At 43.5% G+C, this 25,113-nt stretch overlaps 2 protein-coding genes and 1 long non-coding RNA gene across 6 annotated transcripts in view; 1 reads left to right on the top strand and 2 right to left on the bottom strand.

Annotated features, from left to right (window-relative positions):
* Positions 1–401: 401 nt before the first annotated feature.
* On the bottom strand, positions 402–3,164 carry LOC109144994 (inositol 1,4,5-trisphosphate receptor-interacting protein-like 1). Its single transcript, XM_039552929.1, is given in 2 exon segments — positions 402–1,041; positions 2,081–3,164. Coding segments are annotated over 2 exon segments (1,716 nt in total). The 3' UTR covers positions 402–409.
* Positions 3,165–9,972: 6,808 nt separating this feature from the next.
* On the bottom strand, positions 9,973–15,497 carry LOC104683365. Its single transcript, XR_750807.2, has 3 exons — positions 15,420–15,497; positions 12,739–12,861; positions 9,973–11,778 (listed from the first exon to the last, which is right to left on the bottom strand). It is a non-coding gene; the product is annotated as an uncharacterized LOC104683365 (long non-coding RNA).
* A 33-nt stretch (positions 15,498–15,530) lies between these two features.
* RGS6 (regulator of G protein signaling 6) overlaps positions 15,531–25,113 on the top strand; it is a 275,094-nt gene continuing 265,511 nt past the window's right edge. Inside the window, exon 1 of one of the 4 annotated variants that reach the window (XM_019282554.3) lies at positions 15,531–15,624. The gene's annotated coding sequence lies outside the window, so the exon portion shown is untranslated. Of the gene's footprint in view, positions 15,625–18,768; positions 19,034–19,080; positions 19,212–19,613; positions 20,007–25,113 lie in introns of those variants that run through there. The other 3 variants (XM_039552051.1, XM_039552052.1, XM_019282549.3) reach the window with 3 other exon arrangements.

Consider the following 25,113-nt stretch of genomic DNA (forward strand, 5'->3'; position numbering starts at 1 on the left):
TGTGCCTGGGAGAGCAGGAGAGCCTGCCCTATGACAGGCTATAAGCAATGTGGAGTGAGAATTGTGTGCCTTTGTTCAAAAACACTTATTAATAAAAGTCTCTACTCCCAGTCAGCCACAAATTTACAACTAGTGCAATTTACCAATACTACAGGCCTGGTCGAGTTCAAGAACTTGTACAATCCAGATACTGGAATAGTACAGTTTATTGAAGTAATAACAAAGGTTCAGGCTTGCTGAATGCACTAGAGGGTAATAATATATACACTAAATGCACTAACTAGAGGGTCTTAATATATATAGGAAATGCACTAATTACAGGGTATTAATACATACAGTAAGTGCACTAACTACAGGACATTGATATATATACAGCATCTCTCAACAGCTCTGTGCATGAGGATCTCTTTCAATGGCCACAGATCAGCAGTTGCTTGAGCCGTTGTAGCAGGTGAATGTACTCACGCCTTGCCTTCATGTGGGCATCCGGATTGCTCGCCAGATGCTGAAAGAGGTTGAGTGGTTCAGCCACACAGAATTCTGAGGGGAAACTGATCTCCATAGGAAACCTCTCATTGCCTACAACGAAGCAGTTAAGTTGTTTTGTCTCCAGTGAGCAGCGAAGGTACTTCAGGATATCCACCAGGCGCTGCCAGAAATCCCTCCTGCGCCACTGTGTCAGGGGTACGGTGCTCAGGAGGTGCATCACCACAGTCTTCAAGCTATAGCTGGAAAAACCTACACCCACCAGGATGCGGGTGAGGAGCGGCAGGCACTTGCAGTGCCAGCTGTCATGGGGGGCCTGCCTGGAAATGTGCCTGAAGAATTTTGCCTCTGCCACTGCGTAAGTCTCAAGCCATGTTGTGCTTGGGATGCCTGCTTCTGTAGGCTGGCTGCCCACAAAGATATCTGAGTCTCCTTGCCTCACCCCAAAGTTCATCTCAACCATGAAGCTTTCCTTGTCTTTGCTTAGCTGAAATTTACAGGAGCGCCCAGAGGGCTGCAGCATTAAACGCCAGTGGCAGGTCTGAGGCAGAATGTTATGATCCGGTTTAGACCCGGAAAAGCAAAGCAAGCTAAGTCTCTGTGCATAAACTGGAAAGAACTTAGAAGGTTCAAAATATTCCCAGAAATGTGATTAAAACCAAACGAGGTTAGATGTTGGTGCCAAAAAATTGATGTATTTTATTTAATAGTAAAAGAGGCAAAGAGAAGGGAAGAGAAAAGAAAGAGAGAAAGAAAAAGAAGTGTGCGTGGGGGGTGGGGGGACAGGGAGAGGTGACAGGGGTTAGGTGGAAGCATATCACCCATCTGAGGGTCCCAACGACGTCTCGTTGCTCCCCTCCATCTGGTCTGCTGGTGGTGAGGGTGCCCTGTTGCCGCTGTGGCCACGCCGCTACATGCTGCCACACCACACGCTGCCACGCCACCACACGCTGCCACACACTGCCACACACCGCCACACGCCGCCACACGCCGCCACACGCCACCACACGCCAAAGAGTGCAGAACTCCATGGATTAATATACACTTTGGGCCAGGTGGGAAAGCCCACGTGCCTCTCTTGCAGGGGCTAGCTTGACACCCTTGCAACACTGAGGGTCTGTTGCATCATCTCTGGTGCTCTGGTGCAGGGTCTGGGGACCCCTTTGAGGGGGCCCCTGTGATGGGCCATGTCACCCCTTCTGCTGTGGATAAGCTCCCCCCCGGTGAGGACCCCTCAGCTGGGCTCCTCTGCACAGTGGAGGATGGGCAGTCACTGCGCCTCTGACCAGAGGCTTTTCCAAGATACCCAAAGCCTCTCCTCCCTCCACCCCTTGGTGTGAGGGTCTGTTCGAGCCTGGTAGCTGATAGCCCTGGGGCTGTGGTCCTCATCTTGGAGGTGTTAAGCCTGTGCTCAGTGAATGTCCCCAGCCCTGAGTTGTTACTTTATCTTATCTTCATCAGCGAGCAGTGTCAGGCTGCAGGGCCCCATTCAGGGTGTGGGAGTCTTCTCTTCAGCTTTTGTAATACAGTTTTAACAGTCCTTTAAGAAAATGTTTAAGTCATAAAATATAATATTTCAGTCTCTGACACAGAAGCAACCAGGCTACTCTCATGAATTGATAGAACCAGTGGACAGTTTTCTCCACGTCTAGATAGGAGCCAGTGCAGAGGGTGTGCAGGAGGCTGGGGCCATGTTTCCTTCTCAGCTCCTCCTCAGGGTGGTGGAGGAAACATAGCAGGTTCTCCCCCAGATGCTCCCTCGTGCAGGTGCACAGCAGCTCCACATGGACATAGAAGTTCCTCTGGGGCATCCCTGCAGTGTCCAGCTCCAGGTGGAAGGCATGTCCTGGAGGGGGACTCAGGGGTACAAGCACACGGTACACAACATCTTCTGCTTGGGGACTCCAGCCTTCAAAGGCGCTGCCCACTCCAATGGCTTACTGTGGCACTGGGTAGAAACTGTTTGACAAGCCTTGTCCAAAGATGTGTGTGAGTTTGTCCATTGGGTCAGTTACCAGTGAGCAACTTTTGTCCAGGTCCAGAACAGGCAACTGCATGAACTCCTCTAAAAGGCTTCCAAGGTTACTTTTAACATTGTGGGCATCGTCTTCTTCATTTGCATTGTGTCTGTCTTCATTTCCAACAGCATTGACTTCCTCCACCTTCTCATCGTTGTTTACTTCTTCATTTGCATCATCATAGCCTTCTTTTTGTTCATTTCCAACATTGCTTTCTCTCTTTGCATCAACATTGCTGCCTTCTTCATTTCCATCATTATTGTCTTCTTCCACATTTGCATCATTGCTTTCTATTTCTTTCTTTGCAACAACATTGTTTCCTTCTTCTTCCTCCTCCAAGTTGCTGCTGGTCCTCTCCTTCTGGCCACTGTTGTCTGGATCACATCTAATATTCTTGAGTCCAAACCACAGCGCTAAGAGAAGGACGAGGATTCCAAGAACAGCCCAGAACTGCCACACAGGCAGGGCTCCCCAGGACCCACCACTCTGCTCTGGGGTCTTCTGCTCCAGCTCCTGAATCAGCCGAGTCATCTCCTGGTCCAGATACTCAGCACGCTGCTTCATGCACTCCCGGGTGGCCTCATCCAGCCCATCCCCGGCCTCCCGCGGGTACTGGATGAGGCCTTGCAGAAGCAAGAGAAGGAATGTAATGGTAACCATGGCCTAAGGAGGTGAGAAGGGGTTGAGTGGGGATGGGGGGGAGGTGCTGATAAGGGAAGTGGGGACAGGAGCCCCAGGGATCTGAAGGCAGGAAAGAGGGGGCCAGGCAGCTGGCAGGCTGTGAAGCCTGTGCCACTGCCCCAGCAGCAGGACCTGCCAAAGGCACTCCTCAGAGGGACTGGGCTCTGGATGCCTGGTGAGAACCAGCTCCCCGGGTACTCGCATTTCTGCCCTGGCCCTCATTCAGTGTTCAGCACAGCGTCCTGTCTGTGTGCACGCTCACCACTTGCCGAGGCTGTACTGGGGCAATGTTACCTGCTGGTTCTGTTTCTAGCTGCCCCCATTGTAACACTTGTCCTGTAATGTCACATGTGCCAGAGTGCATCACAACCAGGCCAGCCCCGCCCTCCATCTCTGCCTCAGCTCAGTGACTCATAATGGCCCCAGGCAACCAAAGACCTGATACATACAAGTGAAGGGCAGATCCACGGGTCATAATCGACCCCCAGGGATTCCCTTGACAAAACAGGCAGAAGCGCCCCCAACCCTTTTCAACTCTGAAATTGGGTGACATGACCCATGAATGCTTTGTTTGTGTAAATCTCCTGCTGTGAGATGGAACTGGTTCCCTTGGTGCTGACCTCTGTGCTTGTGGGGGTGCTCTTGGGACCTAAGTGACACCCCATGGTGCATAGTGGTGAATATCCTAGTGGTGGCATGGATGGCACCATGGCAGGATCTCTGTTCCTGCTGTGACACTGTGAGAGAACCTTGACTCCAAAGAAATGTTTCCCAGGGGTGATGAGCAGGTGCGGGGGGTGATTTCCAGTGGGTAACTCCCACAGCCGACAGAGCACGGTGTCCCGCATGTCCAACAAGTTCATTTCTGTGGCACCAAGGCCCTGGAGAGTGTCTGGGATGAGCAGAATCTTCACTGTCTCCCCAGTTAACCCAAGGACTCACAGCAGTGGTGCCTCTTGCTTGGTCCCTGCCCAGCCAGAGCTGCCAGGGAGTTTCAGAGCCCATGTGAAATGGCCAGCATGGCCTGAGAGTGCAAAGGGAACATGGAGCAAAAATCATCTTTATAGCCACCATGGTCTTCAGTGGCTGCTGCACCAGGGAGACCATTGAGAGGAGGACTCTGCTGCACAAGGATTTCCCTTTCCTTGCTGAGTCCCACATCCTCCCCTCTTTTTGCCTGTAGTATGAGGCCAAGTGAATGCCCTCCGCTCCCAACAGCTGCTTGGAGGTACATCTGTATTCACAGAAGCCAAAGCCTTGAGTACTACCTATGCAGCCAGGCATTTTCTGTTCAGTTCATCTTCTCCTTCCCGACCCCCTTACCCCTTTCACTTGGAGGTTAGGGGAAAATATGGCCTGTAGTTATCATGTCTTCATGGACTCTACAGTCTCTGATGTTTCTAAGTTGCCTTACCACAGTATTATCAGAGCCTGCATTGCAGAGTAGGAGTGGATGATAACCTCGAGGGTTTAGCAAGCTTCATATCCTCTCAGTGATGTCATGTGTGTGAGCTCCTGCTGGGCAGCAAACTAACTTGGAGAAATCTCTTGGATGGTGAACAGGTGCTGTGGCACCTGTCATTAAAGAATCTCCAATTGCTAACTCCTGAGGTGCTTTTCCGGTGGCACTGTTTCTAAGATGGATGGTGGGGATGAGTGTGGCTCAGCTTTAACTACTTGGCTTTTCCTGGATCAGGTCTGTTTCTCAGGTCCTCTGAATTCCCCAATCCAAGATTACAATGTCACTGCTGGTGCTCTTCTTCTAACTGCTGCTGACATCCTGACAACTCTGTTTCTTGAGGCAACAGCAGAGCCCTAAGAGCAGGACGTGGAATAGAACAAGAGCCCATACCTGCCGCTGCTTCAAGCCATTTCTGAGCATGGATCCCCAGGCCACATATATCTCGTCCAGGGTTGTCTGCACCATGTGCTGTACAGGACAATTCATCAGTTGTGCACAGCTCTAAGGGGTGACAAATTTTCCCAACTGCCCCAGGACAAGTGAGAGAGTCTTATTTACAGCATCAGAGAAGCCAGAGCCCACCAGAGCATCAGTTCTGCTGAAAAATGCAGTTCTGCTGCAGGACCCTCTGCCCACAATTCCTGACAAAGTGATGCACAAGCACTCACAGACACAGTGTTTGTTCTAGCACAACATTTATTGGGAGCTTTGTACCGAGGGAAGCTCCCAGAGGGAGCAGCAGCAACCCCCTGAGGGAACAGACTCTCTCAAATATGGAGGGCATTCAGTGTCCAGGTGGTAACGTGAATCTTTGGTTCCAGGGTCCTTGCTACGGCCTCTTCAGGATTGTTCTGTACAAATGAGCATTGCAGACAGAACATAGTAATTTGGTGAGGGGGAATAGAAACTATGAATTTTGTGGTTATGAGCTGTATTTCTCTATGATGTATTTATTGCATTTATTTACTTTGTATTTATGAGCCATAGTTCATATATGAACTATGCATTCTGAATTCAGAATATGAATTCTGCAGACCTAGACCCAAATCTGTGTTAAGGAATGTTACAATTTCTGGACTGTAAAGATAATCAATGTGTAAGCTTTTCTAGAGCCAGATTTGAGACATGTGTTATTTTCTTGCCACATCAGCAGCAGAGTTAGCAGTTTTCCTGCAAATGTGATGTACATCTTCCCATTTCTTTTCAGAGAAATGCATCATTCCATGCTAACTTTATGAAAGAAATAACTTACTGGACATGGGTGCCACAGTTGTGGCAAGAATGAGAATATGACGGTTGAAAATCTGAGCACTTCACACAGCAAACAAAAGTGTTCAAGGGATCTCCTTTTATCTGAACTTTCCCACATTTATTATGGTGTCTGATGAACAGAAAAGCAAAGGTGGTGCTGTGCCACCATCCTGTGGTCTGTCTGAAGTCCTGACATGATGTATAGGAGTGTCAGGAATGGCAGTCCATGCTTTTATCGAGGTATGGAGGGTCAGAGCCACCCCTTGGTGATGGGGAGTGGGGATGGGAGTGCACATGAACAGGGTAATATCTGAGGAGAGCAGAGGTATCATGGCAATAGAGAATGAATGAATGAATGAATGAATGGTGTCATTCAGACTGAGCTTCAATTAAGAGACTTAATTAAGAACAGAACTATCTGCTTTTGAAAAATAAAAGGAAAAAATTATGGCAAACAGCATTGCATTTGCTTCCCAAAGAAAGAATGAGAACACAAAAGATAGAAAGATAGAATGACAGAACACAAAATTAGTTGTGGTCTTTATTTCTGGAGAGTTTTAATTGCAGTAAACAGCAGCCTACATGCAATGTCCCGGATCTGTGACAGAACAGTTTAAGTAGGGATGCTAATTTCTTACAAAAGAGACATTGCAATTTTCTTCTTAAGAATGAAATTGTGCAAAATGGAAGATGCTGATAGCCTACATACATATATATTTCCAGAATTTGTAGTACCTGTTAAAACTAAGGCAGAAGCACTGAAGGAAGAAGAGACTGAGTAAAGCCTGTGATACTCCAGGAATTTTTTCTAAAGGAGTGGTATTTACATGTATTGCAACAACCAGATGGCATAACACTTCTCAAAAGAGTATTTTACTCTCCATTCTTTTTCACTGGCTCTGGATATTTTTCAGCAGTTGCTGTAGAAGTGTTCTCTGCATAAATTTGTGCATAAATAGAGAAGGGGTGGTTTAAGACTACAGAACATTCCCATGGCCTCTATATCCCCCCATGGTATTTTTCCCTGCCTAAGGCTGTTTAAAATCTTAATCTGGCTTGGACCAAAAATGCTTTCACCGTGGAGATGCGTCTAGATGCTATATTAAAACCAGATAATCTCCAACTATTTGAAACTCACTGATAAAGCAGACTCCTAAAATATTGCCAAAATTTTCTTCTTAAACTGCAATAGCTAAAACTTCAAGACCTGCATACAAATATTTTTAAATGTTGGTCTTATACAGGGTTTAGACACTACAGTGGTGAAAAAACAACTTTTCTGGTGAACACTAGGTAGATATTGCTCTACAGTGAATTATATTGTAACCATGAAAGGATGGCCCAAGGCAGCAAGTGAATGAGTCAGGAAGATGGAAACTGAAGTTTTATTAGTCTCTCTCAGTTGTGTTTTCATCTCTCATGTTTTCTTTGTGGCTATCAGTTTTACTTTTTGGAAGCTCCTTTTATAGTCCAGTGGTTGTAACTGGCAATGCAGTGTACAGGCACTGAAAACTCTCATCTGCAGGATCGGTCACAGAGAAAAGTAGTTTGGTATCACTGGTAGACTAAGCCTGCAGCCAGTGCTGTGTGCAAGAAGTATCTCTGAAGCTGGTCCTAATTTTTCCTACTTGGAAAAATGTACTCATGTTGCTGTGTATGTCATGCACTAAACTGCTGGCCTCATAGTCTTATTTTAGTGGTGACTGCAAAGCTAGAAACCTTGGATTTCTTGATATCTCCTACATGACATCTATAAGGATGTTGCAATATTGGGATATTTTTGCATTTTCCTTCATAATTTTTACAATTTTCTTTTAAAAATATGTAACAGGATAGGTCATCAAATATCAAAAAAGAAGGTTTAATCTCCCAAGAACTAGGTGTACATGGTTCAGCCCAGTCTTTTTATGCTTGGTATCTTCTCATGTTTAGGAAACAATTCTACAGGGTAGTGGTTTGTGAAAAACTTCAATGTGAGTTCAGAATGCTTTGTAGGCACAAGTCTCTGAGTTTCTTCTCCCATCATCTGAGTTTCTTCTCTCCCAGCTCCAATCCTTTAACAGCTGGTCTGAGCTGGTTGTCCAGACTCTCACCAAAAGAAGGAAGAGATAGTGTCAGCTCCAGAGGGCAATATATCCTGTCATCAAATCTGGATCTAAAATAGGTGAATTACTTGTCCCCAGGTGACTATAGAGGAAGTCTGGGAAATTGTCTTAGAGGAGAACATTATGCCCATCAGAGGTCATGAGGTGAATCAGTCACTTCATGTAGGAGAGAAGTCCTACTAGCTGGGTCTGTGAACCATCCCCATCATACAATATAGTCCTTCAAGGCTGAGCTGGAGAATGAGAAGAGTATTTTTACCTTTGTTTGAAATTAATTTCTGATAATGTAAATTACTATGAAATTGACTGGAAGATTAACTTACACACTGGTCTAGCAAAGACCAAACAAGTGCCTCTGTTTTCAAAAGATGCATTGCCAGGGATGGCAGTGCAGAACCAAGGCTGGGTTTTGTCATGTGGTATAGGATTTTAAACTGTAGATGAAAAATGAAAACTGCTGAAAATAATTTTTAAAAGGTAACTTAAAACATGTGGGCAGGGGTTTATGCATGGAGGGGGCAGGAAGGAGATAAATATGTAGAGAGAAGGCAGAGGTAGACGTTTGAGTTGCATCTACATGAGCTAAAACCTAGTAGCCAGTTTCAAATGCAGTCTTGGTCCCCTGTTCCAGCTGCAGTCATATTCATTTACTACCTTTGTTTTCTATGGCATCTGCCAGCCAAATGGACCTGTCCTGTAGCTGCGTGGCCACTAGATCATCTGATGGAAGCGCAAGGAATGTGTGTAGCCAGGCCTTGGGTGAAGAGAGCATTTTGGTAGCAGATGGCTGTGTTAGATAAGGTGTACACTGAACTTGTGCTCCTTGCCTTGGTGGACTGTGAGTTGGACTGATTGTTGGAGGCTACATCCACAAGGGTAGTACTGGGTGAACACACAGCTCCTTGTAGATGTGGACAGGATGGTAAAATTTTATCGTCATTGAGAGCTTTCAGAGTTACAAAGCAAAAAAAAGCATGAGATCTAATAAAGAACAGAAGCTTGGCTGTTGTTTCAAGGCGACAAGTGAGCTCCCAGCTAGGCTGTATCTCCAAAGGTAGTTGCTACACTTTTTATTTGTGGTACTGTGCTTGAACTATGCAGTTTGGAAAGTCAATGTATCAGACATGCAGAAGCAATACTCAGCCTGCTCAAGAGGTAGAGACACTAGAAATACTTCCAGGTTTTCCTGATTTTTCCAAAAACAGAATGGTTGAGCATCTAGGAGGAGAGAGATTTTCTTTTATATTCTGAAAGGATGAAGAGGACCAGCTGATTATAACAGGGTGAATAGAGCTGTTTTTTTAGCTTGTGTGGGTAAATTATAGCTCACAACCACATGAGCTGATCTGTGACCCTTTTCTAAATATGTTCTCCCTGTCATGAAGGGTATTATTCATTTGGACATGTGATTCAAAGGAGCAAAACTTAGCATAAGATCTCCAAGTCACTGCAAATACAAAGATTTTACTCAGAGCAAGATGGCTCAATGGAGTACTAAGGACTTTCTTTCTCCATACTCCAATACTTATGCTTTCCCATATGTTATTGCCATCAGCTGCTGAGCTAAATTTGAAAAAGGCTTTTGGGAGGGAGGGCAGTGAGAGACGGGCAGTATCTAACAGAGTGACCATCTTCTGTGAATACTAATAAAAGTGCACCTCAGGATATTTCCCACAATTATGTATTTGAATGAGACATGAAATTTGATTTACCTCTCCTCAATCTCCTTCAAAGTCTGAGTTCTGTTAGTATTTTAATAAAAAAATTTCCTGGAAAAAAAGATTTAAAAAAAAAGAAGAAGAAAGACTGAGTTTTAAACAACTATTTTGCAGAAGGTAAATTGCGAACTTGTAAATATTTGTACTGAAAATATGTGCTGAGTCGCATTAGCAGACCATGCTCAAACAGCTACAAATACTTCATTGTCAAAATGTAAGGATGCATTCCATGAAGGTCCACAGAGGATTGCTATAGGTCTGGTAGTATTTATTAATGAGTTGGGTGATGACACAAAAAGAATCATTATTAAATTTGAAGATAATGTCAAGCAGCAAGAGACTGCAAGTATTGTAGAGGAGATGATTAAAATACAGTGATCTTGATAAACTGCAGGTATGATCTTAAAATGTGGGTAGCATTCATGATGAGTAAGAGCTACATTCAGACAGGAACAAGAAATTGCAGAAACACAGGACAGAAAGGAACTCTTTTCAAAGCAATTCTGTGGGCAAATACTTAGCAGGCTTCCTAAAACACAAATTCAACAGAATGAAATAATGCTGGGCTAGTGCAAAACAGGAGGATGCTGCCCTGGGCTGTCTTTGCAGGTGCAGAGTGCTCTGCTCAGCACTGGTGAGGCATCAGCAAAAGTGATGTGTACGCTTGTGGACACAACAAAAATGTGAAACAGCTGGAGGTGGTCCAGAGGAGGGCAATCAGGGTGGTGAGGCATTGAAAAAACAGGCTGTAAGGGAATAAAAGTGATAGTGCCTAATCTGACATGGAAAAATGGCTAAAAGACTTTAAAAATGTGAAATTCTGCTCCAAAGAGAACAGTGGTAATCTGCTTTCTACATCTATGATGGAGGACAAGAAATAATGGGCTCCTGTTTTAACATGAGATTCATCTTCAATATCAAGATGGAACCTTCTACAGATAATATTTCACTAAATAGTAGAATAAATTTCCTGGAGTGTCTATGGCATCTCCAGCACTGAATGTCGGCAAGGACTTGTAAACTGAGGTATAGTTGAGCCTACCCTGAGCGATGAGACAGACACAGTGATTTTCAGTCGCCTCCTAGGCTACAAATTGATAAGAAGCAGACCCCCACATTCTACTGAATAATTTACACAGTTAAAATTAACTATACTATTCTGAATGTGCATCACTGCAATCAGCTTCTGAGGAATTTAGCCTTCAGTCTCTAAGAATGTAAGCAGTAACAAGTTTAAAATTTCAGAATTTGTAACTTGTCAAAATTTGGGCAGATTTTCACAGAATAGCATATCGTTGTCACCAAGGCCCATCTCCCTGATACATTTTTAACAATAGTCTCAAACATGGGCATTCAGTTATAAAAATATATTTAACATGGGCAAAAGCCTTTTTTCATCAAATCTGCTTGAAGCCAGTTAAACTGATTTTGCTGAAACATTAAAAATAAAAGAAAAAAGAAAATAAGAATCCAGCCTTTTGCTGATCCATAAAGTGAAACACTGCAGCCCAAGCAGTTGAAGATGGAAGATTCTCAACTGTGCCTGCCATAGTTATTTACTTGAAAGTAGATTTGAGGATTCACTGTTTCATTATAATTTATAAGGCATTTTGAGATCCTGACATGATGTGTATTACATCTTTTAAAGCTTTGTGGAGTCGTTAATGGCAATGCAGATTTAAAGCAGTTTCTTGGATAATTACGGGAAAAAATAATTAAACTCATATTTTTTTTAAATAAGCCTCATGCATGATTTTGAATTATACCTTGTGCAAGTGTTTTGTTCTCACATTCTAGTTTAATAGAGCAGACCAGTTTGAAATGTGTTTTAATTGAATTGGGTTGTATCAGTCTCTTTACTGTAACAGTTAACAGGCTCTGCATTGAAGTAAGGACTGTGTTTCAAGGAGAGAGCTGGTGGTGGAGTTGTTCTGGCTGGAGAGGAGGAAGATGAGACCAGAAGAGAGCTCTGGGATCCATCTCATATTTCACACTGCTGAGATTTGCAAAACTGGCATCTGGATTCCTGGCTTTGTAGGGAAGGGAGATTCACAAACCTAGGAAAGGATGACAGCACTCCAGTGAGACAAACTCTCTTATGGTCTTCTTGTGCCCAGCAAAGAGAGAGAAGGATTCTTCTTGTCACAGCTATGAGCATCTGAGGTTATGCTCCAGCTTTGAATCTCCAAGTTTCTTTTCCCACTGTCCCTACTTGTGAGCCTAGAAAAATCAGGTTTCCTAGGCTAATACATGTTTTTTGAGTCCTTCTGCTGCCCACTCATTTTAGTGAACGCTGTACAACTGACCCCGACTCAGTCAGATCTCTTCCCTGTGCAGTACTTTCTTAGCAGCAGACAATTATTATAAATATAATAAATATGAATTTATAATATGAAAATTATTATAAATATAATAAATAAATGTTAATTGTCACTTGAATTTGAAGGCGAGTTTAAGGACTTTTCTTATGCAAAAATGTAGAAATATTTGACTGTGTACAGGTTTAACTGCTGTTAATAGGAAAAAACCCCAACAAAATGAAGTAACTAAATATTCACCAAAATCATGTCAAATGTTAAACTTCCCTACCAAAACCAGAACATGCACTGTGATGTTTAGCTACACAAATTAGCCAAAGAGGGAGAAGTGGTACCATCTGATTTAGATAAATCATCAACACCCTGCACATTTTTTGTAACTATTAGAGAAAGATTTTATATTTAGAAATGCATGTGTACATAAAGTGAACATATATAGATAGATACAGAAACACAGAGACATGCATTTCAATACTTGAACTGTGTTGGTGGGTACTATAAATCATCCAAGTACAGAAAAGAAACATGGTTCATGGTGATGTTTGCAGTTTCTTCCATATGGTAAATGCTTTTTCAAAACCATGAGATGATATAGTTTCTGCTGTGAAAAATGCATAGTTTAATAAGACACAGATAAATGCTGGTGAGAGAGGGATATAGCATATGAAGAGTATGATCAGGGCTATGAAAGGCACATACCGCATCTTTCTGGATTTAAGGGTTTTTTTAAACATATTTCATGCCTTCCTCCACACTTCAGGTTCTTCATTCCCACCGTGCAGCAGTTCCCATCACAGCTTATGTAATTAATCATCGTAAAACCTATTTCAAACAGAAAAAAAGTCCAAAGGAAACTTTTGCAATATCACAGAAGAAAAAAGTCAAGAATGTTACGATTTATTCAAGGTAAGTACTACTTCTGCAGCTTTTCCAGACCAGTAGGTAAAGGCCAGCTGGAGAAAACCTGAATTCTATGGGCATTCACACATTTCTGCCACTTAGTGCCACGAGTTTTCATAACATTTGGCTACCTGACATGGCAGAAGTTGAGGGTCTGCCACGTTCAGGAAAACTTTACAAGTTCAGATCAGATGGATGGAGTGCAGCCAGAAGGCTGTTCTTGACTAAAGGACAGAAAAGAATAAACATTGATAGATATCAAAAAACTGATCTCCTGAGGAACAAAAAGAACACGTGGAGAGATCTTAGCAATTGATAGATGTTACAGAAGAACTTAAAATCCCCTCTACAGTCCTCTCTTTAACACAGGAAAGTATGAGACGATGCTAATTTCCTCACTCAGCCAGTGCTCTGACTTGTTCAGATGTGAGATTGCCAAGGCAGAAGAGAAAAGGATGCCTCTGCTGTATTTGAGCAAGAACCTGGATACTGAGGGAATGGAGTCCCTCCTCTTCTGATTAGGTGTATTGCTCTTTGTCCATTTTGGGACTCCAGGTAAGACAATGCAAAGCAAAGCTTCTTACACAAATCTCTTTTCAATACTTTAAACAAACAGGGTCTTCCAGACTTTCTTAGGAGGATTTAAAAAGACTGTGAATTTTACTTTCCCACAGTGTTCTTTATTGATAAAAATGAACAGAAGAACTGCTACTAATGCTCTTCTGATGTCTTTAGTTTTATCAAAGAAAAAAAAAAAAGATTCTCAATGCTTTTGGTTTTGTGATTTTCCTAGATTCAGGACACAAGTTCTTCCATTCCTGAAATTCACCACCATGGCTTTTTTCCCTGATGATAACAAGTCACTGAGAAGTTTGTTATAAGTCACGCAAAATGTAAAAAGCATTAGAGCTGGCACAAATTTCATGTTTGTAAAGGCAGCTGAAATCTCTTTGCACAAAGGGAGGAATTAAGTGAAGCTCAACAAGGCCAGTACATGCTGGCTCTGAATGGTTCCTATTAAGTTGTCTTTGTTCTTTTAGCTTGCATGATCCTTGTAGGTGTAGAAGTATACATTGGGCTTGACACTGTTTAAGTCACTGCTCAGAAACTGCCAGTGTACATTACTTGCATTTTTCAGTCTGACATGTTCAATTTCTGCAAAACACGTTAACATGGACCAATGGAAACCTCTGTGGGCTGAGATCCCCACAGGAAAATTCTCCCTGTAGAGAAAGCACTCACACTCATATAAACCTGGCAGATGTAGCATCATCTCCTACGCTGTGTTTCCTTCCTTAAAGGGTATGCACGAAGGACTCAGCCACAGCAAGGCTCCTCATGCTTGACTCTTGAAGGATAAAATTTCATGAGAATCTCTGAGATGGAGGTGGAAGGAAGCACCATCTTTCCGAAGACCTGGTGTGTTTTGGAGCTGCATGGCTGAATTATCATTTTTCTAATTGCTCCCTTTTTCTGCTGAATCCATACGGAACACAGCACAATCAATAGAGATTAATGGAGTTTTTAAAGAACACTTCCATGAAGACAAGCTAGGAATCACAGAGGGGTACCATAAAACAGTATCTGAGAGCACTGTATGTAGCACACAATGAAAAAGAGAACAAGCATCACTTGACCTGCTGTTTATTAGTCACAACGACAGGATGCACAATAACTTTTTTTTCTGGTGGGTGAAGTAAGGTAAGTAAAATTAATGGCACCCCACAACTTGCTTCTGCTGAAAGCTGGCATGAGTCTGTACTGCCTGTAAATGTCCAAATTTGCTAGTCAAGCTAGCCACCAATTTAATACAGTTAATTGAATGTTTACAAAACAAAGGATCCTTCTGTAAGAAGGCTGAGGAATTCAAGAGTGCCTCTGCAGTCTGATACATACTCAAAAATGTACCATAAAGTAAGCAAAGGGCTTTGAGCTGACATTTAAAAGAAAATCTATAATAGGTGCCATAAAAGACGTGCTAAAACTTCTTTAAAACTACAAAGAAACTATAACATAACGACTGCCTGAAACAAAACAGGAGAGAAGAATTAATCCACCCAGTAAGGCCTTATTTAGTTTGCTTTAACAAAATCTGTAAAGCCTATTGCTCTGCTGTTCTAATGATGTAGGCTAAGACACAGGAGATAGGAAAAGCCGAGACACGAAAGCTGTTGTAAAACTAGGTCACCGTTAAATTAAACATTTTATGAAAAAGAGAACCTGCCTTGAACAACTCTGAAAACCTCTTTGCTTTTTTCATGCCCTCTGACAGAGAGAGACACTTACTCTGCTTTATTGCCTTAATGAGAAAAAGCACCACTTTAGTGACGTCTCAGCACCCACCTCGAGCCAGCAGCTCCATTTTTTCTTGTAATTAACAGCTACTGAATATTTATGAAGTAAGTGCTACGGGGTAACACTTACTCATTCGATCAACAACGCTGCTGGTTTGCAGACTGAAAGGAAAACACTGGCCCTACCTCAGAGCACCGCTACCACTGCAGCTGCAGCAGCTTCTGCTTTTCCGAGCTTTTCAAGCACCAGGAGAGGAGGATGCTACTGGCAGAAAGTTAGCGATATCTACTCCTCCTTTCTTCAGATGATCACAGGGGAACATGCTGCACTGTGACTCTTCACCATGTGAAGAAGCTGTTGGAATACCCTGGAGACTCCCACTGTTGAGCTGTGAGTAAGAGTTAGCACAAGCCCTGTGAGCATGTGTAACTCTAGTGTCAGCCACGATATGCAGGGGTTGAAAGCTGTACATTTTGAAGCTGATAAAATGACCTCTTTACAGCAATGAGGATAATACAACTTTGGGACAACATTACTAGGCATCAGGAAAATTTTCTACCGCTGCAGTCTTCAATAGAAGATACGATAATTTTATAAAAGGTGTGTTTTTGTCATTGAAATCAGTCTCTGGGATAAAGAAAAGCCGACCAAATATTTTCAGTAGGACATGTTAGTGAAAATTAAAATCTAGCTCAGGTTCTTCAGTTTTAATGATTAAGTTTTAATCATTAAGGACAGGTAATGTTCCATACCTGGTGTGGAGCATGGTGGTCTCTTCTGGCTTTTAGATCTCATCATATAATACAGTGGAAAGGGAACAATAAAACTCTGCCCTCCTGGGCAGAAAGATGCATGGCAATCGCTTCCCATGCATTCTTCCCCAGTGCTTAGTGAGCAAAGCAGTGCTTCAGATGCACAGTCTTTTTCTGCAAACACTGCTGTATGTGCGTAGTTCTACATCAACTTGAGATGTCCCACTGATCTAAACGGAACTGCTTCTGCATCTCTAATCATACTCATCAAACTGCTGGACTCTCCCGCTGGGAAAGAGGCTAAACTGAGAAATGATTGCTGTGATGAACCAAGTCTGACTACATTGTTTTCAGCATGAGGATCAATGCAAATACAAAGCTAGCCTGGTTTTATCTGGTTTTAATTATGTATCATTTATTTTAGTAGTTAATGCATGAAAGTAAAAAATGTTGCTATGCCATTTTTCTTCATACCATTTATTACTTCAAGGGACCAAAGAATCGTTGTTACTTGAGAGAAGCCACTAGGCAAAGATGCATTTAATTACAGTATAAAATGGAGAAATAAGGCATGAAATATTATCCAAACCTAAAATACCATTTAAATTGTATTTATTTATCATTTGCCTTTCCTTTTATTTGTACTTTTTGGTTACAATTTCTTCTGCTGAGCATGATTAAAATAAGCATGGAGGTCACTTTTGCTATAATGTCTCAATTCAGCTTCCTTTCTCAGCATTGTGTGCTGCTGTAGTATGGTAATACTCAGCCTGGATATATTTCCAGGGAACATATCGGTAATTTCTTTGAATTGTAGTGTTAATACGCATGTGAAATATTTTCTATCTATCTTGTACTTTGAAAAGAGCATTTCTGTAGAACTTGCATTTTAGTCTGAGTTAACCTGATATATTTAAGCACTTAGATTTGTTGACTACTGCATGCACACTCCTTTGAGGGAGCTGTGAGAATGAAGACCGTGTAGAGTAGTCTTGAAATAGTTCTTCTTGAACAGACCTAAGACACTGAAATAGTTCATCGTTGATATTACATGTAGTCATAACCCAGCATAACTCCATATAACTACTGATTTAAATTGTTTGCTGAGAAAATCTCTGTAAAAAAAAGAGATCTTTATTTCATAGATTGCCATTCTCTCTTTCCTCCCTTTGCCAGACAACTCTGTGCAGCAAATAATATATAACATGCTTGGGTTAATCCAAAGGGAATGAAAATTAATTTAAATTCAAACTTGATATAAAGGGGAAGTATTTTTTAGATTATTTTTATTTCAAAAAAAGTATCCCAAAAATATCCTGTGGTGTTTGAAAGGTGCATTTTCTTTGAACAAAACAATCAGGGAAGGTTCAGCAAGATCAAAATGTATTAACCTGCCACAGATGTATTTAAATTCCCACAGCTGAAATCTGAACCAAATCAATTGAATCAACACCCTGTAAAGTCTAATAAGGGTCAATGAGCTTGTGTGAGGCATAACTGCAGAATTTTGCCACTAGGATGCAATTTTGAGTGTGACAGGGAAAGAAATGTATCTTCTGTGTTGATGAAGGACCTTTTTGAAGAAGCATGTACAAATTATGCAGGCTAGAAACTGGCATTTGCAAGACTAAGGAAGGAGTAGCCACTAACAGTAAAGATGGAGATATGGATCCAGTAGAAATGGAAGTGATGCACAGATGAACCACAAATAATTTTTCTTTTGAATTTAACATTTGAATTACTGCAGCAGTTTAGTGTACCAGACATCACCAGAAATTGTGCTGGGCAGACTATAGCCATAAAATAACAGGACATCCCTGAACATGATAGCTTTTGGTGTCAATCAGCAGGCTTATGAAATACAAACCTAGTTTCTATAAGATCCACGATGTTAGGAAATGGAGGGAACAGAGGCACCACACAAGGGCCTTTATGGCAGGCTACACGGGTAGGTAAGGGAGCCTTTCCCCTGTGCAGCTGACAGCCTCATCGTGAAGAGTTTCAACTGCCGTAATGAATCTGATGTGTGGGAACCAAACCTTGGCAATTCACACACTTTGGCACAGAGATGGGTGTGGGTGCCTCCTGTCAATGGTCTGTCCTAGTGCATCCCAGCACAGGACTCTCAGACCTGAGGGTCAGTTTTGGGCAAGGTGAGCTTAACTTGCCTTCTGGAGAAAAAGGAATAAAAATTTCAGCCAATAGAGAAATTGGTGGATTTCCCCTAGGAAGTATGCAAGCTCCTTTGCTCACCTAGTTAATTTGTGGAAACTCATCCTAACTAACGGCAATGTCTTTTGTCGATGGGACAGGTCTGTGTGAAAGAGCTGGGTCTCCAAGCTGTTTTGTTGGAGTGGTGGCGCCTGTTAAGATTGATGACGGTGTGCAAAGCCCAGGTGTTAGTTAGGGAATCCTGACTTTTGGAGGACCGTGACCAAGAGATGAGACTTTCCTGGTTTCAGTTGGAGGACTTTTGCCAAACACTTTAATTGTGCGACTCAACACATAACCAAGATTGCAAGAGATAGAAGGCCTGCCTTCAGCTCCATGCCTTCCTTCGGGGCTGCGCCGAGTGCCCCAGCAGTGGCCGGGGTGGCGGGACACGGGGGCTGAAGTTCCCCCACGTCACCGCCAAAGGGCGGCCGGCTCGGCACTGGGGGGGAAGCGGCGGCGGGGCGGGCGGGGGCGGCGCGCCCGGGCTGCCCGCAGCGGGCGCTGCTGCGGCGGGGCCGGAGCCGGGGCCGTCCCCGGCCCCGCCCGCCCGGCGCGGGCTCGGCAGAGGGTCGGGGGGCGGCAGCGAGGGGCCGGGTCGGGCGGGGCGCGGTGTGCCCGCCGCGCTCTGGTCGTGGCAGCTTCACCCCGGCCGCCGTCCCCGCCGCAGCCTGAGGGGGGCTGAGGAGAACGGGAGGTTTTTGGAAGAGGCGCATAGAGAAGCCCCGGGCTGGCCGGCGGCCCCGCCCGCAGGCTCACGCCATGCTGCGGGCGCTTCCCCGTCCCTGAGGAGAGGCGAAGGGGCGGCAGGGGACGGCGGCGGCGCGGTTGCCAAGGTAATGGGAGTGGGCTGCTCTCCTCGCCGTCTTTTTCCTGCTTATCCGCATCTGTGTAGCGAGCGGTTGTCACTCGGCTCTGCCCTGGCAGCGGGATCCCGGTGCTAGTCCCGCCGCGGAGAGCCGAGCCCCGAGCCCCCGGGGTGGGAGTTCGCTCCCCGTCGGTGGTAGCGGACAGGTGCAAGGCGTGTGTTCTGCGTATGTGTTACGTGTGTGTGCCTGTGTATGTGGTGCCCGGCCGGGGGGAGGCCGTGCTCTGCTCGGGCCGTGCGGACCCCCGAGAGCACCGCGGCTGCGGTTTGCCCTCCCGCGGGGTCTGGAGGAAGGGGCCCGGCCCGCAGGACGCAGGAGGTGCCCGGGCGGTGCGGGGGTGCCCACGCCCCGCTGGGCGCGGCTCAGGGGATGCGGTGTCCCGGCAGGTGTGCGGGCAGCGCACGGGAGCCGGAGCTCGGTGGGGACACAGGACAAGAGTTGTGGTGCCCAGAAACCGCAGGTCTTTTCGGGGGAGGCCTCGGAGAAGGACTAGGGGGAGCAAGCGCTGGGGTACAGCTTGAAGGGGGGGCTGGTGCCCTGTGGGAAAACTTGGAAACTGTTTCGCTTCGATAGCGTATTGCAATAATACACTTCCATCCGCCGGCAAAGTGCGTTTGCATGAAGACAGATCGGTGTGTGAGAGTAAAGCTGCCAGGCACTCTCATCCCAGAATCTTAATCTCCTGTGACACTGAAAGCCTGCTCTTAGTCACTAGCAGTGATGGCATAAGTAGAAGAGTGTGTTGCAGGGCCAGTAAGAAGCTTCAAGTGTTTTTTTCCCGAGGAAGGTGCTGGTTTTTGTATAAATAACGGCACGCTGCCGCTTGTACGCTGCAGTCATAATAGCAGCCGGGGCGGCCGCTCCCAGGAGCTGACTACGCCTGTGGCTCTGAGCTTGGCGTCCCGTCTGCACCGGCACTGCCCTCGCTGGGACGGCCTAGGTAAGTCAGGGCTTCCTTCAGCTGACCGGCAAGGGACTTGCCAGAACTGCATCCCACTTGTAGCCTGTGTGCTACATGATGCTTCCCTGAAATTAAAGATACGCATAATTTGCTCTTGATTGCATTTTATTTGCTGACTGCTAGTGTGTAGGGATTGGAAAGCAGGAAAATTTGTCTTTCATAAATAAAGTCATACTGTAAAACTCAGCTTTGTGTTGGCGTGTTGCAGTAGATATTGGTGGTTTCCCACCCCAAAGAGAGCTACTTTTCCTTTGTGTTTCTGGAGGAAGTGCTTTGTGAGCTGTTAGAGTGAAAAGCGCTTCGTAAAGGTGTAGTGGTTTTTGGAATTGCTTGCCGTAGAACATAGTTAAAGAGGTTAACTGTAGTTCAAAGCTTTGGGGATTTTAAGATATTTAGCTTAGGGGATTTAAGATATTTGATATCATCCTGAATATTCTCCACATCCAACTGGGATTTGTTTTTGAGTAGAAGTATATTTGATATCATAATTTTCCTTCTTTTTTTTTCTTTCTTTTTTTTTTTTTTGGTTTCCAGATTTATTCTAATCTTGCAGATCAGAAGAACTAGGAATTGTTTACTGTGAGGTTATGATCCATAATACTTTCTCACCAGCTGATTTGGAACACTTTCACTATACTTCCTTGTAAATATGCTTTAAAAGAGGTCAGATGTTGAAGAGCAGTTACTGACTTGGGGGCATATTGTTACAAGCACAGAATAATAGTGTTCATTGCTTGAATGTGTGTGTGAAATGCTGAAGAAACTGTTTAGACTCAGCCAATATTGACTTTATTTTTAGATGAGCTGTTCCTTTTTCTAATGATCTGACTGACAGAACAATTGATGACGAACATTCCAATTTCCTTCCTAACTGGCTACAAGTGTGATGGGTTAGATAGCCCTTCTTTATTCCATTCTGAACTGTATTAGAGGGGAAAATAGTTATTTGCTATGCATCTTATACTGAGGTTTATGGTAATAGAAGATTGCTGTTCAACTGATTTTTCTGGTTTTTTTCCTTGGTTCCATTGCCTTCAAAGAAAAGTTGCAGTAGGTTGCTGTATAGAGTAATTGTCAATGCTGCTTACCTTAGTTTCTCCCTGATAGTTCCTGTGATGCCGGTGGTACAGATACCTGTTTTAATCAATGATGCCCACGGATAAGAGGAAAAGGTGTGTCCTCTTAAAGCAGCAGCTACCTCCTTGCTAACCATTTACAGGGTGTTTCACTGTCTAGCATGTAATTCTGGTGAGCACACTGGTACAGCAGAGGTGAGCAGAGCACTTTTCATTCGTGGCAGTAACTCTGCTTTTGTTAATGCTTCTGAGGCAGCTGAGGAAAGCTGAATGGATGGACAGGAAGTGCTAGGCTTTGTTGTCGTCCATTTGAGCAGGCAAGAAGGGGAGAAAAGGAGAGGGCAGTCCTGTCCCAGCAGACTGCAGCAAACTAACAGATGGCAGGGAAAGAGAGGAAGCTAATATATATGGATTGGCAGGAAGAGAAAATAGCTGCAGTGTGTCATTTTAACATGGTACGTTGGGATGCTGTGTTAGTCTGTGGTGGAACTTTGGGATCTTGCAGTGCCATGGCTCAGGCTTCCTAACAAAAATGCAAGGGTGTTGTGGGGTGATGATTTTTTTCTTTCCTTGATAACAGTATGAGTCCTCAGCTTTTCAAGAACGAGGGATAAATAACCCAGGGGCTTTGGCTGGGTGCACCTTTGATATCTAAATCAAGCACTGCAGTTGTATAGTGGCAGAACAAGGGCGAGCTCTCTTCCCATGCCCAGTGTTACAAGAGTACAGTTTTGCCCTTATGATGGGTTATTGTGTTGTTTGGGCTCGTTACCTGGAGCTTCGGTTTCTGGAAGCTGGAAACACCTTCAGTTTCTGGAAGCACACCTTGGCTCTCTAGAGGGGAGATTATAGGAACAAACAGGTCCACTTCACTGAGCAGCCCTGGGCTGTTTCAGGTAACAAATACTGCACTTATTTGTCAGAATTGAAGTGCTGGTTTGTCCTGGGACTCTTCTCAATATCTTCATGGCTGCATTATTATCTATGTCAATTCACACCTCAGCATTGTAATTACAAAGAAAACCTGGGTAAAATAAGAAAATTATGTTGATCATTTGGAAGGATGTTTCTTCATGTCAGACTTTGAACTGCTGTCCCGAATGTGGTGTAAGATAGCACTCTGCCATGTGAAGTATCAAGCAGCATGGTGGCCCTGTGCTATTACTGAAGCTGTAGTGGTACTTTTAACCCTGTTCACTGGCAGCTCCTTCTGCATGAGGAAAGCTGACCAGAGCTGTGCTGGCCAAGCACATTTCAGAAACTTCTGGGTGGCTGTAGTTAGTGATGGTGGTTTTTTTCAGAAGCATCTGGTCAGTCACTTTGTTCCTGTGGAGTTACACATCTGACTTCCTCAGGCTACAAAATTTTGTCTTTGCATCTTTGAACACTTACATATAGTTGAACATCTGTCTTCATATTCTAAACTGAATTATTATGTTCTTACATCTCTAAATCTATTTTTTTTTCTGCAATTTCTGCCTCCATTCTTCATCTTTTAACTTTCTGTCTGGTGACTGTGAGAGCAATACTTGCATTTTTGTGGTGGTGGGTTTATGGGGGTTTAGAGGTGGATAGAGTACTTTGAAAAATTTGGTGTGTCTTTATATCTTTGAAAATATAATAATAGATATATCATGGAGAGTTCTAAACTGTTTGATTACAGCTTTCCTTTAATAATGTAGTGGATTTTAACGTTTATAAAGGATGATATTAGTGTTCCTGTATCCACAGTGTTTTCTTAATCTATATAAATTTTACCATGAAAAGACATTTCCATGATTTCAGTTAGTGTTTCCAGCTGGAGTAATAGCATATTGTGGTGACTGAGGAACGAGCTAATTTCTGTTGTTGTGCTCTATCTATGAAGAGGAGCAAGAAAGAGGAGCTAATTTGTGTTTTTCTTGTTGGTTGTCAAGCTCTAGAAAGATTGTGGAGTCAAGAGAGACTGCTGCTACCCACTTGTGTTGCATCAGATCTCATACTATTTTTTAACATCTCTGTAGCGGGTGGCAAAGAATGTGGAGAGAAGGAAAGAAAAGAAGATTAAAATTTCAGTGAGCAATAAGGTTCTGACACTCTGATATCCCAGGAGCTCTGCATTGTCATGCTGGAAACAGCTGTCTGTTCCTAGGCTCAGCAGCACAGGTACTGCCCTTTGCCTGCACAGGAGTGGTGCACATGAGACAGTGAGGAGGAATTAATGCTGCACTTTTGCAGGAATCTTCAGTTACACACTATAAACACTGTGCTTATAGAACCTGGCATCAGCAGTGAAGGGTTCAGGGGGTAGGTAAAGATCCTCACACTGATTACTGCGAGCCTACTACGCTATGGGGATGTGTGTTGAGCAAATGATAACTAATGGCTTGAAAGTCAGGGTTTAGGTGTCCAATTTATTGCTCTGTCATTTGTTGTGTCAATGTGGGAAGTCACTTAATTTCTCTGCAACTTAGTTTATCATTTTGTAAAAGAAAATACTATTTGCCTGTGTCACAGATGAGCAACTAGTTTTAGATTATGTGTTCATCAGTGTAAGAGCAATCTGCCAGACACATGTATTAGCTCAATTAAACCAACAGTCTTTATAGGAATATTATAGTATAACAGCAGCAGTAGTCAAGTATATTCCTATTTATAATGTATGTAGCCTGTATTGGTATTCGTAGCAGTGCAGGTATGGCATTGTGAAGTTCAGGTTAAATGAACCACAGTACTGGGATTTGTAGGCTTTGCTGAACTGTGTGGATGTGTGGTGTATGGACTTGAGCTAGCTAATTCAGGAGTGGCTTAAGTGTTTTTTACATTGCAATTACCGAAGTGATTTGTGTGTAATTTGCATCTGAAAAGGCTGTGTGCTGTTGTGATAAACAGGAGGGCAGTGAAATCATAGTATATTGCATCATGTCCTTGAACTAGGTGGCATGCAACCAGTTGTGTTCATTTGCACCAAGGGTATTTCATGGTGGGTGCCACGTCTTCAAGGACACCTGTGCTTTAGGGTAGCAAATTTCCCATTTTATTTGATTGCAGGGTAGTTGCAATTTTCCATCCTCTTGTGAATGAACAACCAGCAAGAACTCTCAGCACTTTGGGGCATTTTAAATGAGATTATACAGTCACTGATCAATGCGGGGCTGGATTGGTTCTATCAACTTGCATAAGACTGCTTGAAGGGAGCTTCATTTGAGCAAGCTCTGTTGGGAACAGGGAGTTTAGGTGGAGTAAATCTGAATCTGGAATCTAACAAGCACTGAAGCCTATGTTTTGTCTGTTCTTTTTTTTTTTTTAAATTTTAATATTTTCTTGTCAGTTTGTGTTAGAGCATCCATGATTTTGTGCATCTTCTCATTCAGGTTTATAATTGAATCAATTTTCTTCAGTTGTTTTCAGCTTACTGGATACAATGTAAAATACAAAGTGCAGCCCATCCCCCAGAAGTAGCTTACTGTAGTTGCAACTAGTATTTTCTATGGTACATAAAGGCAAGGCACTTTCAGAGATGGTGCATTTGATGGACCAGCTTCAAAGAACAGGATGCTCTTAGCACACCTTAACTGATCCAGTGGAAGATTTATATTGGAGAATGGATTAGAAGTCTACCCTCAAGCTCTGAATTATCAGTACATTTACCCATTTTCCACAGGGAATGATTCTGGCCAATAAGTTGGCATTGTTGCAAAGCAACAAAATACAGCTTCAGCTTTGTAACTGCTGCTCCTTGCAGGCTGATAGTGCTTAATAAATACTGCTGTAGTTTGGGATCACCACTTCACATGAAGTTCAAAGTTGAGTTATAGCTATCTCTTTGCATTTCTAAATTTGTATAGCACTGACACTTGTTTTAGTTAAATATTCAGCATATACTTGCTATCACATTCTTTGTAGCTATCCTTGGTAACAGCATGTTGGCTCAGAGCCTTTGCAAGAGTCCTTGCGCTCACAGCAGTATTATTTTATTGGAAGGGAGATTGATTACCAGTGAACGCTGCATTTTTTTTTCTGAATTCTTT

Source organism: Corvus cornix, chromosome 5 (assembly GCF_000738735.6).
Source record: "Corvus cornix cornix isolate S_Up_H32 chromosome 5, ASM73873v5, whole genome shotgun sequence".
In the NCBI taxonomy this organism is placed as follows: domain Eukaryota; kingdom Metazoa; phylum Chordata; class Aves; order Passeriformes; family Corvidae; genus Corvus; species Corvus cornix.